The sequence below is a fragment of the Colletotrichum abscissum genome (genome assembly GCF_030869225.1).
Source record: "Colletotrichum abscissum strain IMI 504890 chromosome Unknown Scaffold_21.1, whole genome shotgun sequence".
Taxonomy (NCBI): domain Eukaryota; kingdom Fungi; phylum Ascomycota; class Sordariomycetes; order Glomerellales; family Glomerellaceae; genus Colletotrichum; species Colletotrichum abscissum.
In genome coordinates this window covers 203,498-226,927 of record NW_026850110.1, presented here as the reverse complement: position 1 = coordinate 226,927, position 23,430 = coordinate 203,498, and the positions used below count along the sequence as shown (strand labels likewise).

General features: G+C 40.6%; 7 protein-coding genes across 7 annotated transcripts; 3 read left to right on the top strand and 4 right to left on the bottom strand.

Annotated features, from left to right (window-relative positions):
• Positions 1-75: 75 nt before the first annotated feature.
• CABS01_08986 (Mpv17/PMP22 family protein) lies at positions 76-666 on the bottom strand (the record flags this gene model as incomplete). The annotated part of the gene is made up of 1 exon (XM_060542344.1): positions 76-666. The coding sequence occupies one exon, from the start codon at positions 664-666 to the stop codon at positions 76-78; it is 591 nt and encodes a 196-aa protein (XP_060400625.1).
• Positions 667-1,380: 714 nt separating this feature from the next.
• CABS01_08985 (uncharacterized protein) lies at positions 1,381-1,557 on the bottom strand (the record flags this gene model as incomplete). The annotated part of the gene is made up of 1 exon (XM_060542343.1): positions 1,381-1,557. The coding sequence occupies one exon, from the start codon at positions 1,555-1,557 to the stop codon at positions 1,381-1,383; it is 177 nt and encodes a 58-aa protein (XP_060400624.1).
• A 2,703-nt stretch (positions 1,558-4,260) lies between these two features.
• On the bottom strand, positions 4,261-4,739 carry CABS01_08984 (uncharacterized protein; the record flags this gene model as incomplete). The annotated part of the gene is made up of 3 exons (XM_060542342.1): positions 4,261-4,396; positions 4,451-4,464; positions 4,539-4,739. The coding sequence occupies 3 exons, from the start codon at positions 4,737-4,739 to the stop codon at positions 4,261-4,263; spliced, it is 351 nt and encodes a 116-aa protein (XP_060400623.1).
• A 1,457-nt stretch (positions 4,740-6,196) lies between these two features.
• Positions 6,197-6,688, bottom strand: CABS01_08983 (uncharacterized protein; the record flags this gene model as incomplete). Its single annotated transcript, XM_060542341.1, has 1 exon — positions 6,197-6,688. One exon carries the CDS (start codon positions 6,686-6,688, stop codon positions 6,197-6,199), a length of 492 nt encoding a protein of 163 aa, XP_060400622.1.
• A 937-nt stretch (positions 6,689-7,625) lies between these two features.
• Positions 7,626-9,915, top strand: CABS01_08982 (uncharacterized protein; the record flags this gene model as incomplete). Its single annotated transcript, XM_060542340.1, has 4 exons — positions 7,626-7,672; positions 7,732-7,807; positions 7,889-7,956; positions 9,864-9,915. 4 exons carry the CDS (start codon positions 7,626-7,628, stop codon positions 9,913-9,915), a joined length of 243 nt encoding a protein of 80 aa, XP_060400621.1.
• A 9,584-nt stretch (positions 9,916-19,499) lies between these two features.
• Positions 19,500-20,564, top strand: CABS01_08981 (parallel beta-helix repeat protein; the record flags this gene model as incomplete). The annotated part of the gene is made up of 1 exon (XM_060542339.1): positions 19,500-20,564. The coding sequence occupies one exon, from the start codon at positions 19,500-19,502 to the stop codon at positions 20,562-20,564; it is 1,065 nt and encodes a 354-aa protein (XP_060400620.1).
• A 1,621-nt stretch (positions 20,565-22,185) lies between these two features.
• On the top strand, positions 22,186-22,755 carry CABS01_08980 (uncharacterized protein; the record flags this gene model as incomplete). The annotated part of the gene is made up of 1 exon (XM_060542338.1): positions 22,186-22,755. The coding sequence occupies one exon, from the start codon at positions 22,186-22,188 to the stop codon at positions 22,753-22,755; it is 570 nt and encodes a 189-aa protein (XP_060400619.1).
• Between the last annotated feature and the right edge of the window lie 675 nt (positions 22,756-23,430).

Sequence of the window (23,430 nt, the reverse complement as noted above, 5' to 3'; positions counted from 1 at the left end):
AAAAAACTCCACGCTTTTTGATGCAACCCGTGATGTGCACAAAGAGAAAGAATGAAAGGCCTTCCGGCATGCAAGTTACAATAGGAAAAACGTGAGAAACATGTTCCATATAAATCCAACACACATGCCTACCAGCGCTCGATAGCCCACGGGCACGAGTGCGAAATTGAGCATAGCCACCAGAGGCCAAAACTTCCACGCAGCCTTGATGAGGTCGAATATCCTCTCGCTCCAGATCTGGTAGACGATCGGAGAGAAGCCAAAGCGCAGGGCGGACGTGATGAGAAGAAAGGCCGTGTTCATCATGAACAGGCCGACGGTCTGGTCGACAAGCACCTTGCGGGCGACATTGAAATAGTTCTTGGGGGCCGCCTTCTCGGGTTTCTCGGGCTTCTCGATCTTGGGCTCAACGATGGACGCCTTCCTTCCCCTGCCGCGGGCCGACGACGCCGAGTTGGGAAACTGGTCTTCGAGAAAGTGCTGCCACCAGTAGTTGATGTGGCCCTGTATGAAGCCAAAGGTCGCGAACTCGAGGACGCGACGGACGTCGAGCGGGGCCCCGGCACTGCCGCCGGCCTGCCTGTGCTGGTTGACGATCTGTGCCGTGAAGTTTGCGGTGCCCTTGAGTAAAGAAGACTGGATCGCCGTGGCGAGAATGGAGGGCATTATGGGCGTCTCTGAATGTGCGTGCAAACGTCCCTCCACGAAGTACAGATACGTTGGTCGTCTTTGAAGTCTATTGGAAGGGCGGCAGAGCGTTAGGGATGGCGCATTAAGGCTGAATCTCACATGTGAGCTGGAGGCTTAGCTTGTGGTTGGAGTTGGGGGCCTAGCTGGGTGTTTGAAAGTTGCGGTGTGTCCCATTTAATTGGGACCACGTTGTACATTCCAGAGGGGGGGAGTTGGAGCACAGAGCCCCTTGTGCTCGGTCGGCCAATATCAGCGCCGAGATCGTGCCCAATCTCGGTACGCCCTGCCGCTCCACAGATGAAACAGGAAAGAATAACCACTCTTGCCCAAGGATGGAATGCTTAGAGATGTTGGTTGACGAGACTACAAAGCTGACGAGATCACAAGGAGCATCAAACGCTCCGATTCTCTCCAATCGCTTGAACAGAAGTGAGCGTGGACTGTAGGCGTTGTTTCCCAAGCTGACCAAGTTCAGTGACCCTAAATGCATCGACCAGCAGCCTAGAAAGTCACCATTCGCAAAGCTACAAAGAGCAATGAACGAGATATGTACCGAAGCCAAGAGGTTAATTCCGCCGCCTCAATCAGTTTGAATGCAGACGACCGTTTGGGAATTCCTCTCCACATATCAAATAGCTGTGATCATAATCTGACATCCGGGGCGAATGAAAGTTAGGCTTCAAATGTGCTTCATTCAAGTCGAACGTTCTCTATCTCAGCCCAGATCTCCCAAAAACCTGCGGAGTTGATAGGTTTTATCGACCAAGTTGAAGGAAAGTTTCGTAAATTTTCATACAACCTGCGCACATATTGGGGGTGAGAAGCCAGCCATACCAGAAATTCCAGAGTAGTCTTCAAAGCTCGCATCAACTTATGATGAGGCGCAACAGCTGGGTGTTACAGAAACTCACCATAAACATGTGGACAAGTGCAAAGTCAGGGCTGGGACAATAACCACAAACCAGTCTATATTCTCGATACTTAGGCTTGAAAAAACAGTAATGTTGCGTATACGGATCTCAAGCAAGGGTTGTTCGCAAGTCGACGTTTTTCGCCGTCAATTTGAAAATACTTGGAAGGAGAGGCGGTGCAACTGGATCATTCCAGCATAAGATAGTGGCATACCCAAGGCACACTGCGATTTTCGCAAAGACTGGTTATTGAGGCTATATGACGCTTGTTGAAGCGTATTCTATTATTTTCATGTTCCGTGAAGAGGTGAAAGGGCTCTTTAGCCAAGTGATGTGCCGAAGATTGTGATTTTCCAGGACTTAGCCATGATAGAACCCCAAAAAAATGGTAGAGGGATACAACACTGGTGAATGAATTTCTCAGCACCATTGGTGTCCAGAGCTCTCTTTTCTTCGGCGCTTGAACTTCGATATCTTCGAGTTCAGATCTTGGAACAGTTTCAGCGGAATCGGATCGGTAGGGTTCTGCCCCATCGATAGAGTAAAAGGTTGACTTGATCATTAATATTCGTTACATATGCTGGTGTGACAGGGATGGCATTTTCAAGTATCAATATCTCTTCAACTGGATCGGGGAGCGTCTCCTCGCCATTCCAGCTGACTCTTTAGTATCATGGAATAGTAACATAAAACCTGGCCTATGGGCATCACGTGCTTGAGCAGCAGCATTCTCGACCCCAAGAGCCTTATCTTTCACACGACTCTGCTCGCAAAGACCGCTGACACCCTCATTTTTGCTTCGGACTATGAACGAGATTAAGTCTCCTATCTTTCCAGGCAATTTGCAAGGAAGCGGGATTTAGGTTATCATTATGGGAGTAGATAAGTTGCGCTCGTTAGACTATAAGAAAGACAAGAATATTGCGCATTGTGTCGTTACGATCCGTTCAATTTGATAGAAATAAGGTATTCTTGAGCTATTTCAAAAGAGTTATGCATTTGTCCAGCCGTTCATCAAGTGATATACAAACACCAGAACGTTGATGCTGCAACCTTTCATTAACACTACATACCAACACCACGCAGATCGTTCGGGCAAGAATGCGCCCCGGGATCTACCTATGCAGTACTTCTCTCGTGCTTGACGCAACTCGACTAGAATCCACCGCAGGTGAGGTCGGTAATATGGGTGCATTCTCGGGCCCAGCCGGACGGGCAAGAACAGCTGTGCGAGCACCAATGCTGTCGGCATCCCGTACGATCATTCGTGTTTCCGCTGGGGAAGCAATTCATGTTGAAGAAAGGGCAGTATCTCTGAAAATCACCACGTTTGTGATTAGAAATTCTCAGGGGGGGTGGGGTTGAGATCGCATACCCGTGCTTCAAGGACTTTGGAATCTCCTCCAGTAGTCTGGTCTGTCGGCAGGCCTAGTGCTGCTACGACAAATCCAGCAAGTATAATGAGTGAAGAGAGTGGCGTCATAGCAACCAGAGTGGGAGTTGTAGTAGAGATAGAGGTTTATGACAAGATGGGATGAGTATGACGAGGTTGACCTGGCCGGCCAATTCATCGTCCTCACGAGACTATATAAGCAAAGTACGACGGATTACACTCTATTATCATGTTATTTATTTAACTTCGGTAGTGAGATGGAATGACTCAGGCTTAAGTTTCAATTGTCCTAGCGTAATAAATTAAGAATCCCTACTATGTATCATAGGGAAGCGCCGGCTCGTCTGTCGCCGGGGTCTAAGTAGCTACCTCTGACATTTCTCCCTAAAAACCCCCTGATATCATGCCCGGCTACCTTATTAGTCCCAGTTCAATCAATCACAACATTAACAACTTTGTTCCGAATGCTCTCACTTTTCTTCTGCTCTGAGAATACTTTCATTTGCAGGGAGTGGTCTAATCCATCGAACATGAGCTTGATCACGCACTCGCGGATTTTGCAGACGAAGAATGAGTCAACAGAGCCTCCATCAACGGGGGAACTCCCAGACCAATACTTAGACATCGCATAGAAGGTACTAATATAGGGCAAAGGGAATCGCTGACCTCCAGAGGTTATCCCAAACCCAGGGGAGGCATTTGGATGTTGAAATACGCGTACAACATATTCTAGGCGTTGATTTAACGCATCAACAAACGAAGAAATTCGTAGAACGCGTGCTACGGGCCTCTAACGATTCAAAAAAGTGGGAAAAGGTTGTTTATAAGCCTTGTCATAAGGAACCCCTCTATCAAGGTCCAGAGACGCCGCCCTATTGATTCAAGGCGTGTTAAGGGAGCATTTGCTGAGTTTATCAGGGAATAGTTTGAGCATGTCGCGACCCCCGAGAACAAGGGGGACAAGCCAAACTACCAAGATTCACCAGTTTTTTTGGGCAACCTCCTCACAGTCGACATAGTAAACAAGGATGTTTTGAGCAGTTCTTACGCTTGAAGCCGTTTTAGCTCGAGGATTATCACAGTCCTCAAGGTAATACAAATAAGTACCCAAGTCCATCAGGAATGTTAGCTTCTAGACATCTTAGTAACAACAACCGCATCACACTTCCTATCCCTTCCTCCCCGTGCAATGCATTCACTTGCATTCTAACTCAGAGTCATTATTACTCAAGCACGTGTCTAGCGCATGTTAGCTTCTGGTCGCCTCTACAGCGCGAGGTTTTCTTCAGGAAAATTACCGAGGTCGATAGATGTCGGCTGCTTTACCCCCTTTGAATCGGTACAGCGGCAGTTGAGGATCTTCTTGTCTGCAATGCCACAGTCGCAGTACTTGAAAGAAGGACTAGCCAGCTATGTTAGATAGGAGGAATCGTAGACAGATACTTTTTCGACTTACTTTGAGGGACGACACTGCAATTGTGAAGAAATTTGAGTTAGCATTCGTAGTAATTAAATAGTCGCAGCAGACTTGGAAAATAACGCACAACAAGCTTGCCACCGACGTTGGCAAGACACTTGGTCATATCCAACCGGGTCGTGTAACCACTATCCCCACCAGTCCGGAAGCAGGAAGATGTAATCGTGGTCGACTCGTAGTACGTGTCAAAGCAAGTAGCAGAGAAATCCTTGGCGGCAACCTCAACCGCAGCGGCGGCCAGGAGAGAAAGCACAACAGTGATGTGCATAGTGAATCAGAGAGTGGGCAGGAGAAGTTGGTGGAGTGAAAGTTGACAGGTAGCATGTTTGAGTGGAAGCAGTGGCCCGCAGGAATATATATTTAGTGACTGACTACAATTTTATCCAAGATATTTTCAGCCTAAGGTGTTCATCTTGGCAACCAGAACCTTAATGGCTGGGAAGAGTACGAAGCACGGAGGTTACGATAGCTGAAGATTGCGTGAGTTTCAGCTGTTCATACTGTTTTGAGTTATCCCATCGGCCGCTAACCAACAACAGGGCGAGTGCACGCCTTGATTGTCCTTCCTGAGATTAATCAATAAGCGGTGGGATGCTCATGACTCTTTTGACATCGGGTACACAACAGCCGCGTATAAATGCCATGTTACATATCTAAGTGAGCCCGTGGGTGTATTAGATAGTAACAGCACTAACAAACGCGCGAATGATCAATACCTTACTACAAACTCGGAGTCTTTCCAGGATGACATAAGCTTTGGTTGATATTGGTCGTACGCAAAGCACTCTCCTCGGAATTATAGAAGATAGAACACTTGGTGGTCTCAAGGCCTGATTTGGAAGAATATGTACAGAGACAATGTACTGTAGAGTAGATAGCCTCGGCCCACGGCCCTCCAGACCGTGTATCCCTCGGGAGGTCTGCGGAGGCCTTCGGTCCGGCCGTCACGGCGTTAATTATCATTCTAGAAACACTCCAAGTTTTTGGTGTCGGGACTGCCAAAGCTCGCAGCATCGTAGTAGCATATGCGGTAAGGCTTATTATCCTTTCCGGCACGGGCAGATGTGGGTGACGACGCCTCGTATGCTTCGGCCAAAGAGGAAATCCTAGTGGGATCTTTTCCGTGGGAATTGGCGTAGGATATAATAATTACAAGGCAACAGGCCATGGGAATTGGAAAATATGCAAAATGAGAGGTCATTATCATGTATCATGCGCACTTCGTGGGCAATACAAATGAGCGCTCACCTTTAACACGGTAAGCACCAAGAATAGGACAAGGCGACAACTGTTCAAAGAATCTCCAGGGCTCATATGTAATGGTCCCGAACTGAGCTTGAAAGCCGGATTTCCATTACTATTCAACGTACTTCCTCAAGGTTTACATCCGCTTTAAGCATTGAATGAATCTCCACTGCCCATCTCTTGAATAAGTCTCTTACTGATCATACTGAACCATATCCCACAAGAACCGACAGAACTATTCAAACGACCCCAAAACTACTGTTGAGTATCAGCCTCAACTTCTGCTCATCGAAATCCCATTCAAGAGGCTGTGCCGAATAGCCCCTGAACTGTTGTGAAGTGTGTTTTGCGTTAGGCAATCCCCAGTAAGATGGTCTGGGTTCTAGATAGGGTTAGCAGACTGGACCAAATCTCGAAAATTTGCGGCAAGTACCATAGAATCTACAGGTTTCTTTTCTCTTGTACCTAGGTGATACAGTCTCAAACCTCCGAGATGGTCAGATAGTACGTGTAGCTCGCGTCCAGCCTCCACCGGACGGTGGCTGGGCCTCTCTGACCGGATCGGAGGGTCATGGTCTGAAAGCACTCTCCAGCCGCGTTAGGTGTCGCAATCGGAATCCGACGGACCTCGATTTCGTAGTTGGCGAGGGCTGGATGCCCGTCTGGCGCAGCGACGTCAATGACGGTATATAAACCAGTGAGACCAACAGGGTCCTCCCAAATGCGGTAGTTGAGCCGCGAATTACCAGCGCTCTCGTAGGCATTGGGACCAAAATGCCCGCGACGTCTGCTGATGGGATCGCTTGTAAAAGATCTAGTGAACGATGCGGGGGCCGGGCGGCGGGAGGGGAAAAGGCAATATGGGAGTCCCCGTTCCTGCAACTGAGGCGGCGGATTGCCGTTGTCAGTAGGTAGCCCGATGACCGAGCATACCCACGAGACAGCCAGAGCAAAAAAGAGAAGATAGCGCATACTGGCGGTTATTAATGAAGGACGTGTGGTGGTTGATACCAGGCTAAATGGCGGGTGATGGCTCTGCCTACTTATACTCTCAACACTTCTCTGAGACTCGGGCAGTCCGGCGCAACACACCGAGTGTAAAATGTAGTTCAGATGCTTGACCATGTCTTCTACCATTAACCGGTTCATAAGGTTCATTTTGAAGTCAAGATCTTCAGTGCGACCGCTGCATATCAACGGCTCATGTGGGATATTCACTTGGAACCTGAACCTTCATTACGGAGTCATCTATTAGTCGCCTTTGTCAAATTAGGATACGAGGCTGCTTTCCAACAGAATGAGAACTCTATCACTTGTACCTTGTTCTTTATTCTTCAGCTATACGGCGGAGTAAGGGAGTGAGTGACCACACTGGTCGCAACACTGGGATTCGTAGTTATCATTGACCTTTGCCAGTGACAAAGAAGCTTTCACAACACAATATAGCCAACAGATATCTTCATCCAGCATTTACAGCGAGGGAAATCCACACTGTGGCTTGCTATACGGGATATCATTAGTCTACTCGCATCTTGGCTCTTAATGATCAAACAACGTTCATGGCGATTTCATCTGGTGAAGGCTTGCTGAAGCATCATTTAATTTACCTTTTAGCCAGCTTGAAATGGGAGCGATTTAGACAGGAAAAAACATGTTGAATGATTCGTGACCGGCAATTCTCAACCGCTTGACTTTGTAATGCTAATTTGCGGTTTACCTCCCTAGCCTAACCCTTTCCACTTTTGAAAGCTGGCTGGAACGCAATCTTTGACCAGAAGCCGTTTGCTAGAAGACAGGAAAACCTATTTAAACTGGCGGCATTCCACCACTCGCTTACCCCTTTCCTGTATTTACCATACCAATCCGGCGAAGACCTTTTGTTGTATTCAATCAACGACCTACTACGACGATGCATATCCTCTCCGCCTCCTCCATGCTTGCTCTTTGCAGCATAGTGTAAATTTCCCCTTTTGCCACTTATCATGTCGCATATATGCGTACTAACCGGATTATAGGCTAGCGAAAAATCACCAGTTCTGTGCCTGTCAGTCTGCTACTGATGGAAGCATCAACATTGATGCTACCGCACAGGTCCGCAGTCTTCACAGCACTGAATACCTTTGGGGTACGTAGCTCGCCCTAATGGGCTTCAAGTTTCTCACAGTCCTATAGGTCAGGCTGAAGGAGATTATTGGGTTGCCCATGACAAGGGTCCCGGACCCCGATTTGCAGGCGCATTTGTAAGACCCCAGCTAGGCCTCTTGTCTTCCTATACTAAAGTTCGTATCTTAGTTGGAAGCCGCCTATGGATGGATCGATGGCAGAGCCTTCTATAATCTCTGCAGAAACTTTGGAGGTGGGGACTCTACATGCTTCGATTGCTCTAAGTGGCACAACGTCAATACCGCCATCTATTGCGATGTATCCTAGGTGTAATCTACCTTCCGTCATGGGTGTTGGGATCATGCTCAATAGATTTGTCCAGCCACATCTTCACATTCAAAGCAAGTAATAGGTCAGGTGCAAATTCTGCTTTGTCAGATAGTTTAAAAAAGGTCAAACCTTCTCAGTCCTCAATTTCAAGATAGCAGCCACGCATGATAACTAAATCAACATACGACCAGGACGTGTCTTAGAACTACCTTTCGTACATCCACTGACAACCAACAGAAGCACGGAGAAATTGGAGATGCAGATAGCAAATCTTAAGGTTGAACAGTTGTTCCTTTGCTTCATAGGAATTGCCATGTTAAGGGTCCAAATAACATGTAAATCATTCAACACATTTGCCGTCGCATATTTGTGGGTACTGTGCTCAGTCCTACCAAGTACTTGTATCCTGCTCCGGATAATTGAATCAGGAATAGTGAAGTGTGGGCCGAGGCCAAGGTGTTGTTTGTGGACGGGAGCCGTATAAAATCAGGAGCGTCCACCTATGAAGACCCATCAACAGTAATACCAACCAGCCAGTTGGATGACATACGAATACCAATCCGAAGGAATTAGCGAGAACGAGTGACTTGCAGACTTAGGATTTGCCCATGTATACCTTACTGTGGGACCGACAACTTCGAGTTCGTACCTAGTTTTGGGACCTGAGTAATGGGTTATGGAGAAGAGCACTCTTAGAGCGTACTGATCACAGTGACTAAGTGTTTTGTGCAAGCGGATAGTCTTACGTACATCAATAAATGTCTGCCGATTTGGGAAAGTCTCGAGGGCTTTCTAGTGATACGTTCTACAAAGGTCATGATATCTTAATACAACACGCTACAAGCGACCTCTCCAACTGACCAAGGTTTTTCATTTGATACGTAAGCTACGATCACATTGATCCCCCAGTATTCGGCTTCTGATTCGGGCCCGTGTGCTACGTAGAGGCTATGGTGGGAAATATCACCAATAGCCAAGTGAGACTGTCGGATTGGAAGTCCAATTCGACCTCGACGTCAAGGCGCCCGCGCAGGGGCCAACTACGGCCACTACTTACGATAATCGCGGCCTGCCCAACCTACGGTTGGAACCTCCTTTATACACTTACGCAGAAGATATTATAGCGCAACTGACATCTTCGTCAACCCACGGTTCGAACCAATTAGCCTGTGCCTATCTGGTGGCAGACTATCCTTCAAGCTTACCCACTCACCAATGCGTACCACCGATCTCATGCGCCTTTAGGAGCGACATCTCTACCGGCCCCAAGCCCCGGTCATTCAATAACTCCATTCAACAGCCCGGCGGCTGAGGTTAGCCAGAACAAAGAGGACAGCGATTCCACTGCTAGTATAGAAGCACAGCCATACAAACCGCACCTGCGGCCATCCTTATAGGTTCATTCTAGTAAAGTGTTACGGCCCAACAAGGAACTAGGATGTGCCCCACTGGCACCTGGCCGCTATAGCGCACTATATGATCTGACTCAATTCAATTTGATTTAATGTTCTACTATTTGTTTTTATATTCTGCCTTTGCTGGCTGCTCGGGCGGTTCTCGATATCGTTTACATAGTATTAATACACAGTATTAATCGATGCTCTTACTGTCTCAATAGACTATTTCCAGATTTTCCACCTTTCCTCCTTTCTAACTTTCCCTCCTGCAAAGTTCACAACCACGGATTATTGACGGCTAATGTTCTACTATACAGTGATAAGAAGGGAAGCTTCGAGGAGTATCTGGAGGGAATCCTCGCTGACTAACTTCACGCGACAGAATGAGTCTGAGATAGACCGTGAATGTATCTCACAAGATCGACGAATACGGAATTCGGAGAAGGACTCAAGCCGGAAAAGTCAAAGTTGAGGGCCCCAAGCATAGTATTTGCAAGTCCAACTTTTCTTACCCATCGCGACGGCCAGAAACAAGGGCCGGTAGACGGGGACGACGGCATTACGCGCATAGATACTAATTTGTTTTTATTACCTAAAGGAGAAGACCTTTTGCTATACTTTAAACATAACGAATACCAAGCCTACTATTACGTAATAGGGATAGTAATCGTACCTTACGAAGTACCCGTTACGTACTAAATTACGTATCTATCTTAAATATCGTATATATAGACCTTTTCCTTTTATCTATTTTTATTTTAATAATTAAGCTACTTTTATTATACTCCGTATACCTATTACTACGTACTATAACTTATAATAATTATAAACCTAGCTCTTAGTTAAGACCTTATATTATAATAACGTACTTATTAATATAATTCTTACGATCTTTTTAAAATAACTAACTTACTTATACTTACTTTAGCCTAAGCTAAATTAACTAATTATAAAAATTAAATTAAATAGTTTAATATACTTTATATTATAAATAAGAGTATTAGGATTTAGAAATACGTTAACCTAAACGCTCTAAACTTTAACGCATTCTTTAACCTTTTTATAGCGCTTATTTTACCTTTTAAATTTAAATAATTAATTATAACCCGTAATAAAAAAGAACTACGAGCTTATTAAGCCCGTTATAAAGCGTTTAAAAATAACTAAAAAAACTAAAAAATCCTTTATTAATAGTTTCTAAATATAATTCTTAATACGAACTTTTTAACTTCTTTAAATATAAGTAACTTATAGAACTAAGCTAGGTTTTTTTTTATAAAGCTAATTATATTACTTATTTTATGTAAATAAATCTATTTTTATATTATACTTATAAAGAGGATCTATATACTCGAGAGTATTTAAAAATAATAAGAGCTTAATACTAAATATAAATAATTTATAACTTATAAATATAATACTATTAATACGTATATTAAAATCCTTACTTAGTAATTAATAAAATTAATTAACGCTATATTATACGAATACGTATTTTAAAAAGCTATTAAAAACGGCGCTAAGTTTAGTATATAATAAATTGTTAGATATTTAAAATAAGAATTTGCGCCCCCTAAATTAATAATAAGGAATATAGTTCGAGAGGAATACTAATAAGCCCTTAATAAAATAAAGACCGGAATTAACTTTTAATACTAGTATAAGGAGTAGTAATTTACTTACCTCTAAGCTAAAACGTATAATATTTTAGAAATTAATAAAAAAATCGCTATACTTAACTTCTTAGTTACGGTTAAGTCTAGACTTAACCCTATATAAAGCTAACGTATATATAAGACCTTTAGCGAATTAATAGTTTTTAAAACGCATATAAGGACCCTCGAGGAGATTATATATATATTTAGCTTAGTAACTTAAGACGTATATACTAAATAACTTTTAAGTTAAAGAGGGGCTTATTTTACTTTTACTAGACACTCTAACTTAATTAATAATATAAATAATAAAAATAACGTTATATACTTTTATAATTACGTATACTTATAGCGCCTTATAACGTATTAAAAATTAAAATAGGTACTTATAAGCTAAAACGTTAGTAAGTTACTAATACGAATATTAAGGAGCTATATAAAAAAAGTCCTTACTATTATTAAATTAAGTAAGTAGAAATTACTTTATAATAAGCTTAAAAAAGCTAGTTAGTTAAGGAATAATAGTACCCCTAAAAAACCTAGGTTTTTAAAAAGATCCTCTAATTAACTTATAGCGAGCTTATTAATAAACTAGGACGAGGACTACGTAGTTACTATATTTATAAAAAGTTAAAACTTAGAAATAAACGTAATTTTTAATATTTTTATAAATAGCGCTTACCTCTTTTTTTAAAGTACGATAATAAATAACTATAAAATAATATATTTAGTTAATAATAAGAGCTTACTTAAACCTAAGAATTACGTATTATTAGGTAATAATAATTATATTAAATTAAGAACTACTATACTACTTATTACTATACGTAGTACTTATATTATAAAGGGCGTTTTAAACGGACTTAAAAAAAAGGGAACTTATAATCTAAAGCTCTAAAACGTCGCTTATATTAAGGGATTCTATATTAATATAGTCTTAAAGACTTTATTAAATAGAAACGTACTCTAGTACTACGGTTTAAATTATATTTTATAATAAGGAACGCTTTATAAGAGCACTATTAAAAAGTAGCTTATTTAAAAAAAATAATCTAGTTTTTTTTAAATATAAGCTCTTTTAATCCTATCCTTTTTCTATAAACTTTAAGTATATTTTATAAAACCTAGCTAGTATTATATTACTAATTAGCTATAGAAAATTCCGTTACTTATATTAACGTACCTATAAGAGGTCTAATAACGCGCTTTTTTAATATTTTAGAATAAGTTATTTTAGACTTAATACTCTTTATTAATTACTATATAAGACTTAAAGTATACGTATTAAACCTTTATTATAAGTTAAATATAAAATATATATATTATCTAAAGCTAAAATAGTAGTTTTAAAAGAACTATTTTTAAAAAGAGCTTTATAGCTATAGTACCGTATATACTAAGATCTCTTTTACTTCGAACTATTTCTAAATAAATAATAATATATACTTATAGCTTTTAATAAATATAATAAGTAGCTTAGGGAGTTCTTTTTAAGGACTAAAATAGAAGAGGAAATGCTTTTCGTACTATAGAGCCTCGAGGTAGCGATTCGTTATTAAAAAGGGACTCTAATCTGCTTTTTTAAAAATAATAATAAGACCGCCCTCTTAACTATAAATATTAGATATATATATAAGACGTAGTATAATAAGCTAAAAATCGGAATAAAACTTCTACTTTTATATATAAAAAAACCTATAAATAACGCTAAAAAAGTAAGTTAATTCGTAATTACTAAAACTCGTAAAATATGCTTTTTTACGAACCTCCTTACGAATTTATAAAACGAAATAGTACTAGTAATAATTTTTATTTATAATATTACCCTACGGGAGGTTAATAAAGGAGATTCGCCTATTATAATAAAAATTAACTAGTAAAAGTAATATTAACGCTAATAATAGACGGGTTACTAAGTACGGGATTCTAAACTAGTTACCCCGTATCTTAGTAGTTTCTATATATATAGCTATTAAGCATACCCTTTTTATAAAGATTATAAGAGGGGTATATATTAAAAAGAGTTTAAAATACTTCCCCGCGGGTATATAAAATACTTAGTTAAATATATATTAAAAACGTATAACTTATATAGGGTCTAAGTACCCGTACTTAAATAGGTATTTATTATAAAGAATATTAAGTTTAATAAAGAAGTTTTTTATAATCCCGTATATAAAGAGTAAGCTATTATAAGTAAATAAGTAAATTTAATAATCTATGAGATATAAGAACTTTTTAATACTAATAATAAGCTAGTTTAAGTACTCGGGGAAGTAGATCTAAACTTCGGAAATATTAATACTTAAGATAATTTTATAATTAAGGATAGTATTATTATTAAATTTTTAACTATTTAGGACGCTAAGTAACCGATAAACGTACTCTAGGGTACGGTTAATAAGGTTAAAAAGGCTAATATAGTCTTATTATTACTACTAACCCCTAAGATAACCCCCTTATATAAGCTCGGAAATAGAAATAAAAAAGGGGATATAATAACTAGGTTATAAATAGCTCTATATAATCTATAGTCCTTCTTATAAGCGTTTATATATATTATAAAAATTCTCGAGCTTTTAATTCTTAATAGCTCTTAGTAAAACGCTAAAATACGTAATAAACGAGGTACTAATTATAAAAAAGTAATTCTTAATACTAAAGTTAACGTTAATAAGGAACCCTTATAATAAACTTCTACTATTATATAAAAATAGAGCTTATAAGAACTACTTTATTAAGTACTAAGTAAAGCTTTATTAAGTCCTAAACGTTTAAACTAGGCCCATAGACCTCTATAATACTTTAATAGTAGTATTTTTATAACGCTCTTATATTTAAATATAAAAAACGGTAATTACTATAACCGTCTCTAGGACTACTTTTTTTTTATTTTTATACTTAATTAGTAAAAAGCTATAGAAAAAAGTAATATAAGATATATAATACTTTATTAAGTAGTAAAAGGAGTAGTTTATAAAACCTATTTAGAGCGCTCTAAAAAAGTTTAAAAACTACGACTTATTAAAGTTAATTTTTAGAGCTTATTAAAGAAGTTTAGTAATATTAAATATCTCTTATTATAATTATAAAAACTATTTAAAAATATTATAAACGTAAAAATAAAAAAGCTAAAGGATATTAGTATATAAAAAGAGGTCGACTATAATCCTAAATAAGGGATCTTATTTTTATTAAAGTAAGTATATATTTATAAATACGATATTAATAATAAGATTAGCGAAATAAAAATACGTATATATATAAGGGGGGATATATAACTACTTAACTTTTTATAAAATACGTACGCTTCGACGCTTATTATAAAGGCCTTTAGGCTTATAATAATAATAGCTACTTAATTTGATTTTAAAATAGATTAGTATAATACTATTAACGTATTCCTTAACGCACTTCTTAAGAGCGAGAAGTTAGTAATTATTAAACTCTTAAAAAGATATAAAGTTATTAATAAAATAAATAAGCTCTAATACGCTCTATATAGCCTCTAAAACTTACTAATTCTCTAGTTCTAAACTTTTACTTCTATACTTTATAATATAAATATAATATATAGCTATAAGGAGATTTATATTTACTAAACCGTAAATAGGAAAGTAATATTAGTATTCTACGTTAACGATTTTATTATTTTATACTATTAAAACGACTAAAAAGCGGCTTAGGAAATCGTTAATAGTATAAAAAAATATATTAACCTTAAGGAAAATAGACCGATTAATTACTTTTTTAGAGTGCGGATTTTACGAAACCGTACTACTCGTAAGGTTTACCTTATTTACGACGTATATATTAAGCGAGTTACTAAGCGCTTCGACCTTATAAATTTACTATATTTAGTTACCCCTCTTTTTTAAAAAGAGTTTAAACTAAACGAGGGGTAGGTAATAAAAGAGGAAATAAAGAGCTATTAAAAAAAGGTTAGGAGTATACTTTATATAACTATTATAATTAAACTAGACGTCGCTTTTACTTACTTATAATTATTATAGTTCCTAACTAACCTAAGTATAACTTATATTAAAATAATTAACTACTATATCTAATATTTTTATATAACGAGATATTTTATATTTTATTATGGTAATATACTAAATACGTAATTATTACTTTTAGTTAGAGATACTAACTTCGTAAATAACAAGGTAATATAATAATTATCTTAGGGATATATAATATTCTTTTTTAATAACCTAATTTAATAAAAATTAATACACTAAGTAACGGTTACAATATTAACTACCGAAGCTAAGCTTCTTTATTTTAAAGAAACTATAAAAAAGACTATAGTTCTAAAACGCCTTTTTAAGGATATTACCCTTAACTTAGAAGAAATATAGTTAGTTAACTACGATAATTAGTAAATAATACGACTCGTTATAGGGGAAAGAAAAAGAATAATTACTTAACTTCGCTATATTAATATATAAAATATATAGCTAAGATAAGAATACGCTAGAAGTAGCTTCGAGGTTACTTATATATTAATAAAAAATATATTAGTAAATAGACTTATTAAAAACTTTTTATAAACTAAGTTCGAATATTTCCGTATACTTTTTAACTTTTATAATACGTAAGAAGCTATTATAAATAACTAAAATAGTTAAAAATAATTAATTTAAGCTACGCTTAAAAAAACTTAATATTTAAAAGTAGATAATAGACGGAACTTAGAGTATAGCTTAGAAGCTTAAAATAAATAAAATAAAAACCTTTTATAGCCCGAAGGCCTAAACTCTTAAAATAACCTTATCCCGTAGGGTATATATATATAAAAATAAAACCCGGGCTTGCGCTTATTATTTAAATTCTTAGTTTACGAAGTACGCGATTATTAAGAATATAGCGTTATTAAAAAAAAGGATTAGTACGCGTATTAAAAAACGTATTTTATATATTTTAAAATTTATAAAACTAAGAATAATAGGGGTAATAAAGGGTATAAGAGCTAGAATAACTGTTAAGTTAATAACTTAAAATATAAAAACGGGTAATATAATAAGAAGTTAGTTATAAATAACTATAATAAATATAAAAAAGAACCGGGGGCGCGGGTTAAAAAAGTCCTCTATATAAAAGCCGATATAGTTCTTATATAACCTCTAATTATTCTATATTTAATAAATAATATTATAAAGCTTAGTAATATTTTACTAAAACTATAATTAGAAATACGCTTTTTAATAATAAAAAAAGATAATATATTTATAAAAAAGAGAGTACTACTTATAATAGTCTCGGTAAGGGCCCAGGCTATTAGCTATAAAATAACTAATATATTAATATACCCCTTAGCTAAATAGTTATTAAAATAATACGTATACCGGCTACTATTTTTTATAAAATAATAATTACTATCCTTAAGGTTAGTATACTAAAGGGCTACTTTAAAATAAGGTAAGTACTAGATTTCCTATTCTTTAAGAGCCTCTCCCTTAAGCTTTTTAAGGACTAAGTATATATTAAATAGGCCTAGAATAGTAAAAAGAACTATACTTATTATAGGGAGTACTTTTACCTCTTAGCATTCTTTTTTACTTTTTATTACCTTTTTAAAAAGAGCTAGCTTTACGTTTTTTAAACCTTAGAATAATATTAAATATAAATTCCTAAAATAATAAGTATATAATATACCCTTTTTAAAAAGTTTATTATCTAAACTAGTCTTATTTTTATTTTTAAACTCTAAGGGGAGAATAAGTAAAAGCCCGTTAAAGCTCTTATTATTATTATTTATTTTATTATTACCTTTATTATAGCTATTAAAAAGAGCTTTGAACTTAATAAAGTCCTTAATATTTTAATAAGTAGTCTTAATATCTTTTTAACTAAAAAAAAAGAGCTTAGTAGCCGGGCTTTAATAAGTAAGTAAGAGGTTATAAAGGGGAGAGATAATTTAAAGGGGCTCGTTAATATTATTACCTATTTAAATTCTTAATAAACCGCATAATACGTATATAAAAAGTATTATAAAAATTATATAAAACTTATTATTATTTTTAAATATATTAAATATTTATATTTAAAATAAAATTAGTAAATAATTTAATAATATAAGTACGCGCGCGTAATAAATAAAAATACTTATAATAATTATAAGAGGCTAAAAAGAAAAAGAAAAATAATAACTAAGTAATACTACGAAAATTTAAATATATATAAAGCGGCTAAGTAGCCTCCCTCTTAGTAATTTATATACTAAAAGTAATATAATACGTACTATTTTAAGTTAGGATTCTATTTACTTTAAATAAAAGGATATATTTATAATAAACATAGTTTAAAAAACGCGTATCCCTTATGCTTATTTTTCCTTTATTTATATTTAACTAAATTAAGCTTTTATAAAAATATTTAGAAATTCTATTTTAAATATAATAGCTCCCTAATAATAATAATTAGGGGGTATATTACGTAATAAAAATAGTAATTATACCTTACGAAGTACCCGTTACGTACTAAATTACGTATCTATTTTAAATATCGTATATATAAACCTTTTCTTTTTATTTATTTCTATTTTAATAGTTAAGCTACTTTTATTATACTCCGTATGCCTATTGCTGCGTGCTATAACTCGTAATACCTACGATCTGATCCTTGCTCTCCTTGCTCTCGTGGGAACAGAGTTCTCACAGCAGCCAGCCCTTTGAGGATTAAGAGCCTCTTTCTTTCCCTCGGGTCCTAGATCGGCCCCGTTTTGGCCGAATGCCGAGTCATCATGGTCACCTGATGGCCCAGGAAGATCGTAAAGGATCGCCTGTAATTCTCACTAGAGTAGGTTCCGGCTAGACTTGGTTCTTCGCCTTGAACCCAATCTCAACGTTGCTTGGCACTAGGCGACAGCATGAGCAGCCACTAAAGTATTCACCCAAAGCCCCCTGCACCGGTCACGAATCGAGCTCGTATCTGCCGGCTGAGGGGTTGTAGCGCGCCAAGACGGACTAATTCGACCTTTTCTTGTCAGGACCAGCTCTCCCCACACTTGTCTTCCCCCTAAAAAGGAACAGAAGCGTTTGAGCATATACCGTGGCTGTCAAGCATCGCTCTATGAAAGCCACGCTTGGCTCTGCGAGTTACAGGAGCTGAACGGAAATTCTACGAGAATCTGCAGAGTGTCGGCAGAGGCGCGAAGTAATCAGTCAAAAAGGCGGGGGGGAGAGGATCGTGCATGAGCCCACTAAATAAAGCCTACCAATCTGCCCAGAAGACCATGCCACTGGCCAATGTTTAATTGCTTCCTACCGGGGCATCTAAGTGCGAGCCGAAGAACCCGTCTCGAAATTCCCGTTTTCGCTGCCCAATAACTGTAGGTGTTATAACCGCACTCTACCAGTCTCATCTCCAAGAGCACCCAAGAAACAGCTTCAGATGACGTTATTCACTCAGTGGATCAACTGAGGGACCTAGCGTTCGTGAGACAGTCAAGCTCACACCAGGAAGCGGCTGTGGCCCGAAGTAAAAAGGATTGTCAATATGAGACGCTCCCCCTTGCGCCAGCATGTACGCTGTACTGCCAAGGCTTGACATTTCGTTGAATATAGTGCTATGCATCAAGACTTGACTTTAGGCGTCGCCAAGTGAATACTCTGAGCATATAAAATTACGAACTGGAGATTAATACCAAAATACTGAAAGCCAGTCAATCAGCAATAACGTTGTGATTAGCTCAAGCGGAATATTAACTCCTCCCATTCAACTTCCATCAATTGTGGTCTTAAGAGGTTCTTAGAGCAGCTCTGTCGATCATCTCACAGGTGACGCCAAGCGAAGACAGCGTCGTGCCAAGGTCCAACGTGTGAGCCAAGGGACGGAAGTTTCAAAAGCATGAATCGGGAAGGTCTGTTTTCTCAGAGCAAGCCATTCGCTCTTCCATTTTGCTTCTTTAGGGTGCCATTCGTGTAGCTCTTAACCGAACTGGCGACCCTATTTCCCAATTTCTGTCCAACCGGCGCTCACCCCCGGCTCAACCGTAGCCACTCCGTAGCCATGCCGAGCCGCCTCCAAGCTCGTGGTAAATGAATGCGGAGGATGCATTCCCGGTCTAGGGGCCGGGCCAATTTCGTCCTCCAACGAACGTGCTTGCCCCATATGAGTATCTACCGGAGTGGCGCGCATCTGGAGCATCGCAGTATCCACCTGGTTGAGTCGTTGGGGGCCATCAGATATAAACGTGTCGCCGTGCCGAAGTTCTCTAAAGAAGAGGGCCTTGAGGTACCTTACACTCTACTTCTTCTTCCTCTCTATTGATACCCGTGTATCTAGCCCGCAATCATGGTCAAGTCATCCTTCCTCACGGCAGTGCTGGCGCTCGCCTCCTCGGCTGCCGCCCAGTGCGGTTCCGGCACGCCCGACGCAAAGGTCACTGGATCTGGAAGTTCTTTCGTGGCCACCAAGGGCTCCAGCCAGGTCTACTCCGGCTCCGACTACCGTGCTGCCATCCAGGCCGCCGTCGACTCCATCAGCAGCGGCCAACGCGTCTCCGTCATCGCCTCCGGCTCCATTGGTGCCAACACCATCGCCATTCAGAGCGGGAAGACCTTCGAGGGCTGCGGAACCATCAATGTCGCCCTCCGATCCGGCCGCGGCGCCATCGAGGTCACCAACGCCTCGGGCGTTAAGATCCCCTACCTCTCCATGACCGGAAACCCGTACTTTGGTCTCCGCTTCTACGGTACGAAGGACCTCACCCTCGGCGCTATCAACATGAACCTCAGCGGCGGCATCGGCATCCGCTTCGACCGCGACCAAGCCGCCAACACCAACGTCAAGATGGGAGTCATCACTGTCAACGGCGCCGGCAGCCACGCCGTCGAGACCTGGAACATTGACGGCCTGACCATTGACCAAGTCATTGCCAAGAATTGCGGCGAGTCGGGACTGCTGCTCCAAAAGACGACTAACGCAAAGGTCGGTCTCGTCGATGGCAACAATGTTGGTGCCGGCACCGGTTACGGAACCCTCCGCTTCGCCAACAACAATGGCCAGCTTGCCAGCGGCGCCTACACCACGAACGTCTACGTCACAAAGGTCGTCTCCCGCGGCGGTGGTCGTGGCATCTTCTGCGTCTCTCAGTCTGGCGGCGCCGAGATTGGCAGCATCGATCTCGCGAACAACGGCAACAACGCCATCCTCATTGAGAACTGCTACGGCGTCACCATCAAGGGCGGTACCGTCAACGGCGGCGGTGAGGTCCGTCTCTCTGCCCGCTCCGAGTTCCCCATCACCCGCGACATCAGCATCACCGCCAAGGTCGACGGCACCACCGTCCGCGAGTCTCCTTGCGGCACGAACATCAAGTGGAACCTTTCCGGCAACGGCGCTCGCAACATCTGCTAAGCGTGAAGTTTGTCAGTGGTGGATGGTGCTCTCTGAACATAGCGTGTTTTCCTTTTCGACAGTACATTATTCTTCATTGTGGCTCTAATTAGTCAATGAGCATATACTATTTACAAATCTCTTCATGCCGACACAAGTTTATCGAGTAACTGACAACGTGACGTGCGGGCTGGAAACAAGATCTTTTCGTCCCCAACCCTGAATACCACCCTGGCTCCTCGGCTGCGTAATTTTGCTCGGCTCGTATCTGCATGATCGTGCGTTGGTCACTCGGCTCCCATGGAGGATCTTTTGCGAAGAAGGAAGCGAGGGCCACTCTTTGCCCCTTTTAAAAGATGATACAGGCAAGCTGGCTACCCCTGTCATCTCTCGAGATCGTCGCAATAAGCTTATCCCGTCCAAAACGCCGGAGGGATCTCCGTAGAGAGATTCTGCCCCGCACAGACGAGCAGAACATCGGCCGAGTTGCAACTTCCCTGTCGGAATGATCAATGGCAGTATCTGTAAGGATTCCGGGCAGCTATGGGTACAAGGAGCCGCTTACATGCTACTGAACAGGATCGTAATCATGTGCCAGCTATTCGTCCCCATTAGATACGCAACTATGTTCCCGTTCCTTCCAAGGCTTCATCGGTACCTCATCTACCGCGGGAAATACGGAGAGGCAGAGAGAGTGCTCAAGAGACTCTCAATCCGCCCATAAACCATCCCACAAGAAGTGCAACTTCTCAAAGCTCAAGTGAGGAGCAAAGAGAACTGTATGAAGCGAGCTCGTTCAAAGACTGCTTCAGAGGAATTAACCTCCGTCGAACCGTCGTCATCGCTATGGGTATTCCAATACTCTAACAGGCTCAAGGCGTGTCTTTCATCCAGAACCTCATTGTTGCTTTCACGCAGCAGCTCGGCTTCCCGGATCCCCTACGGACGAATTTTATGATGACTGACTGCAGCTTCGCTGTCCACACCATCACTTTCCTGACATTTCGCAAGATCGGTCGTCGCCGTTCTACCTGTACCATTCGAAGACGGAAGCATGTGGTTTGACAACCCGATAACCACTCAGAACGTCAAGGAAGCAAAGGCCTTGGTAACAACTGAGGGGGGAAGCCCCTATCTCTATTTCAATCCGGTATGCATCTAAAACTACGCGTCCGCGTCCTTTGTTTATTCCAGATGTTGTCCAGGCTCAGGCTTCGCCATGTTACTGGACTACCGATGCCATCCTCAGCTACGCATCACGTGAAAACCTGAGAGCGCGTATTATCCACACGATATTGGAACCATACACGGGCACCTCCCTGGCGCCTTGCTCAGTTGAAGTGAAGGGGACATACTGCACCTTTGGACTTATGTGTACGGCTCCACCCTCGACACTCACCCCAGCAACCACGGCCAGTTGCAGCCTCTGAGTGTGAGTTTGATTTCCCCTCTCTCTCTCAATTCCTGTGCTCATCGGCTACGATCCTCAGGTTCCCACAGCCCCATCAGCCTGCAAAAAGGCGAAGATTTGAAACACATCTCAGCAAAGCCTAAAAGCGACTGAAGCAAAAACAAAGCACTCGCCATTCGGCCACAATTCCCGGAACATAGACTCTCTCTAGAGAATTCACGGTGCGAGAAGATGACAGAAACCCTCCTCCGCAGCGCGCTTCGGGACGCGTGGTACGGCATCTGCACCTTAGAGCAATGCGAAACCGCCATGATCAAGCTCATGCGGCCTATCAATCACACTATAAGAACCTGGGAGTGCTTGGCCGTTGGTCTCCTCGCCCTCGATCTCGTAATCACCCTCTACGGCCTCAGCGCTAATATCTCGGACGCCGTCATCCCCATGCCCGACGAGGTTGCCATCATCGCCTTCACCGAACTTCTAGTCCTCATTCAGCTCATGCAGATACTTCTCCCAGTGTATCCTGCGGAAGAGTTCGAGATGTTCGCCATTCCGCAGCAGCTGAGAGACAAGACCGTTTGCAAATGGGTGAGCGGCGTTTTTGGTCTGCAGGAGGCTGAGCTTCATGAGAGTCGCCGCCACATGAATGAGAATGGACTCAAGGTCTTTGGTGTCTTTCTCATCCCTATTGTAGCCGCTGTCGTATGGAAGTGGAGGAGGGTTCGTCGTCGTCAGAGGGAGTTGGTGAGAGATGAGCAAGCGGCGCTTGTGGCTCAGGCCTTTCGCATGGGGGTCGCTTGAGGAAGGCATAATTGAGGACATAGCCTACCAAAAAAATGGCTTTCATGTTTACAGGTTGCGGGTGGATATTGGTCTGTGTACTGGAAATACAACGAAACAGCTTTGAGCGTATGAATAAGTATTCCATTCATCATCAACAAGGCTCTATGTCGCGTCAGTCCCAAAGGACTTGACATTGCCAATCAGCTCTGTAGGTTGAAAAAAATTGCTTTGCAAGACTTGAAGTTCATTATGATGAAATTGAGCAGCAAAGGAAATGATGTTTGGTCTTGTTCATCTCGTTTGCCTTGTCTGTGTTTACTGGTCTCTCAGACACAACGATTTGTCATGATAAAATACCCAAGGTACCATTAGTAGAATGTTGTGTTGAGTACTCAGTCGATCTCAAAATCACAATCTCATCATACAAGTGTCACATACTTCAATAACACTCGACTTGCCATTCCCTACATAATCGATCAGGCAATCCACACCAAACAACAGCAGTCACCTAGGGACTTCGAGCCCTCGAAGCTCTTTTCACCAGAAGAAACAGTCAGACTGCCTTTGATCTGGCCTACCGTCTCGCTCCTTCCAAAGGTGAAGGCTGGCACCTTCCAAAATTGGGACAACAATCTGAACTTCACCCTCAAACTTCACCTTCAGCCTCTTTGAAGTGGATCACCACCCACTCAT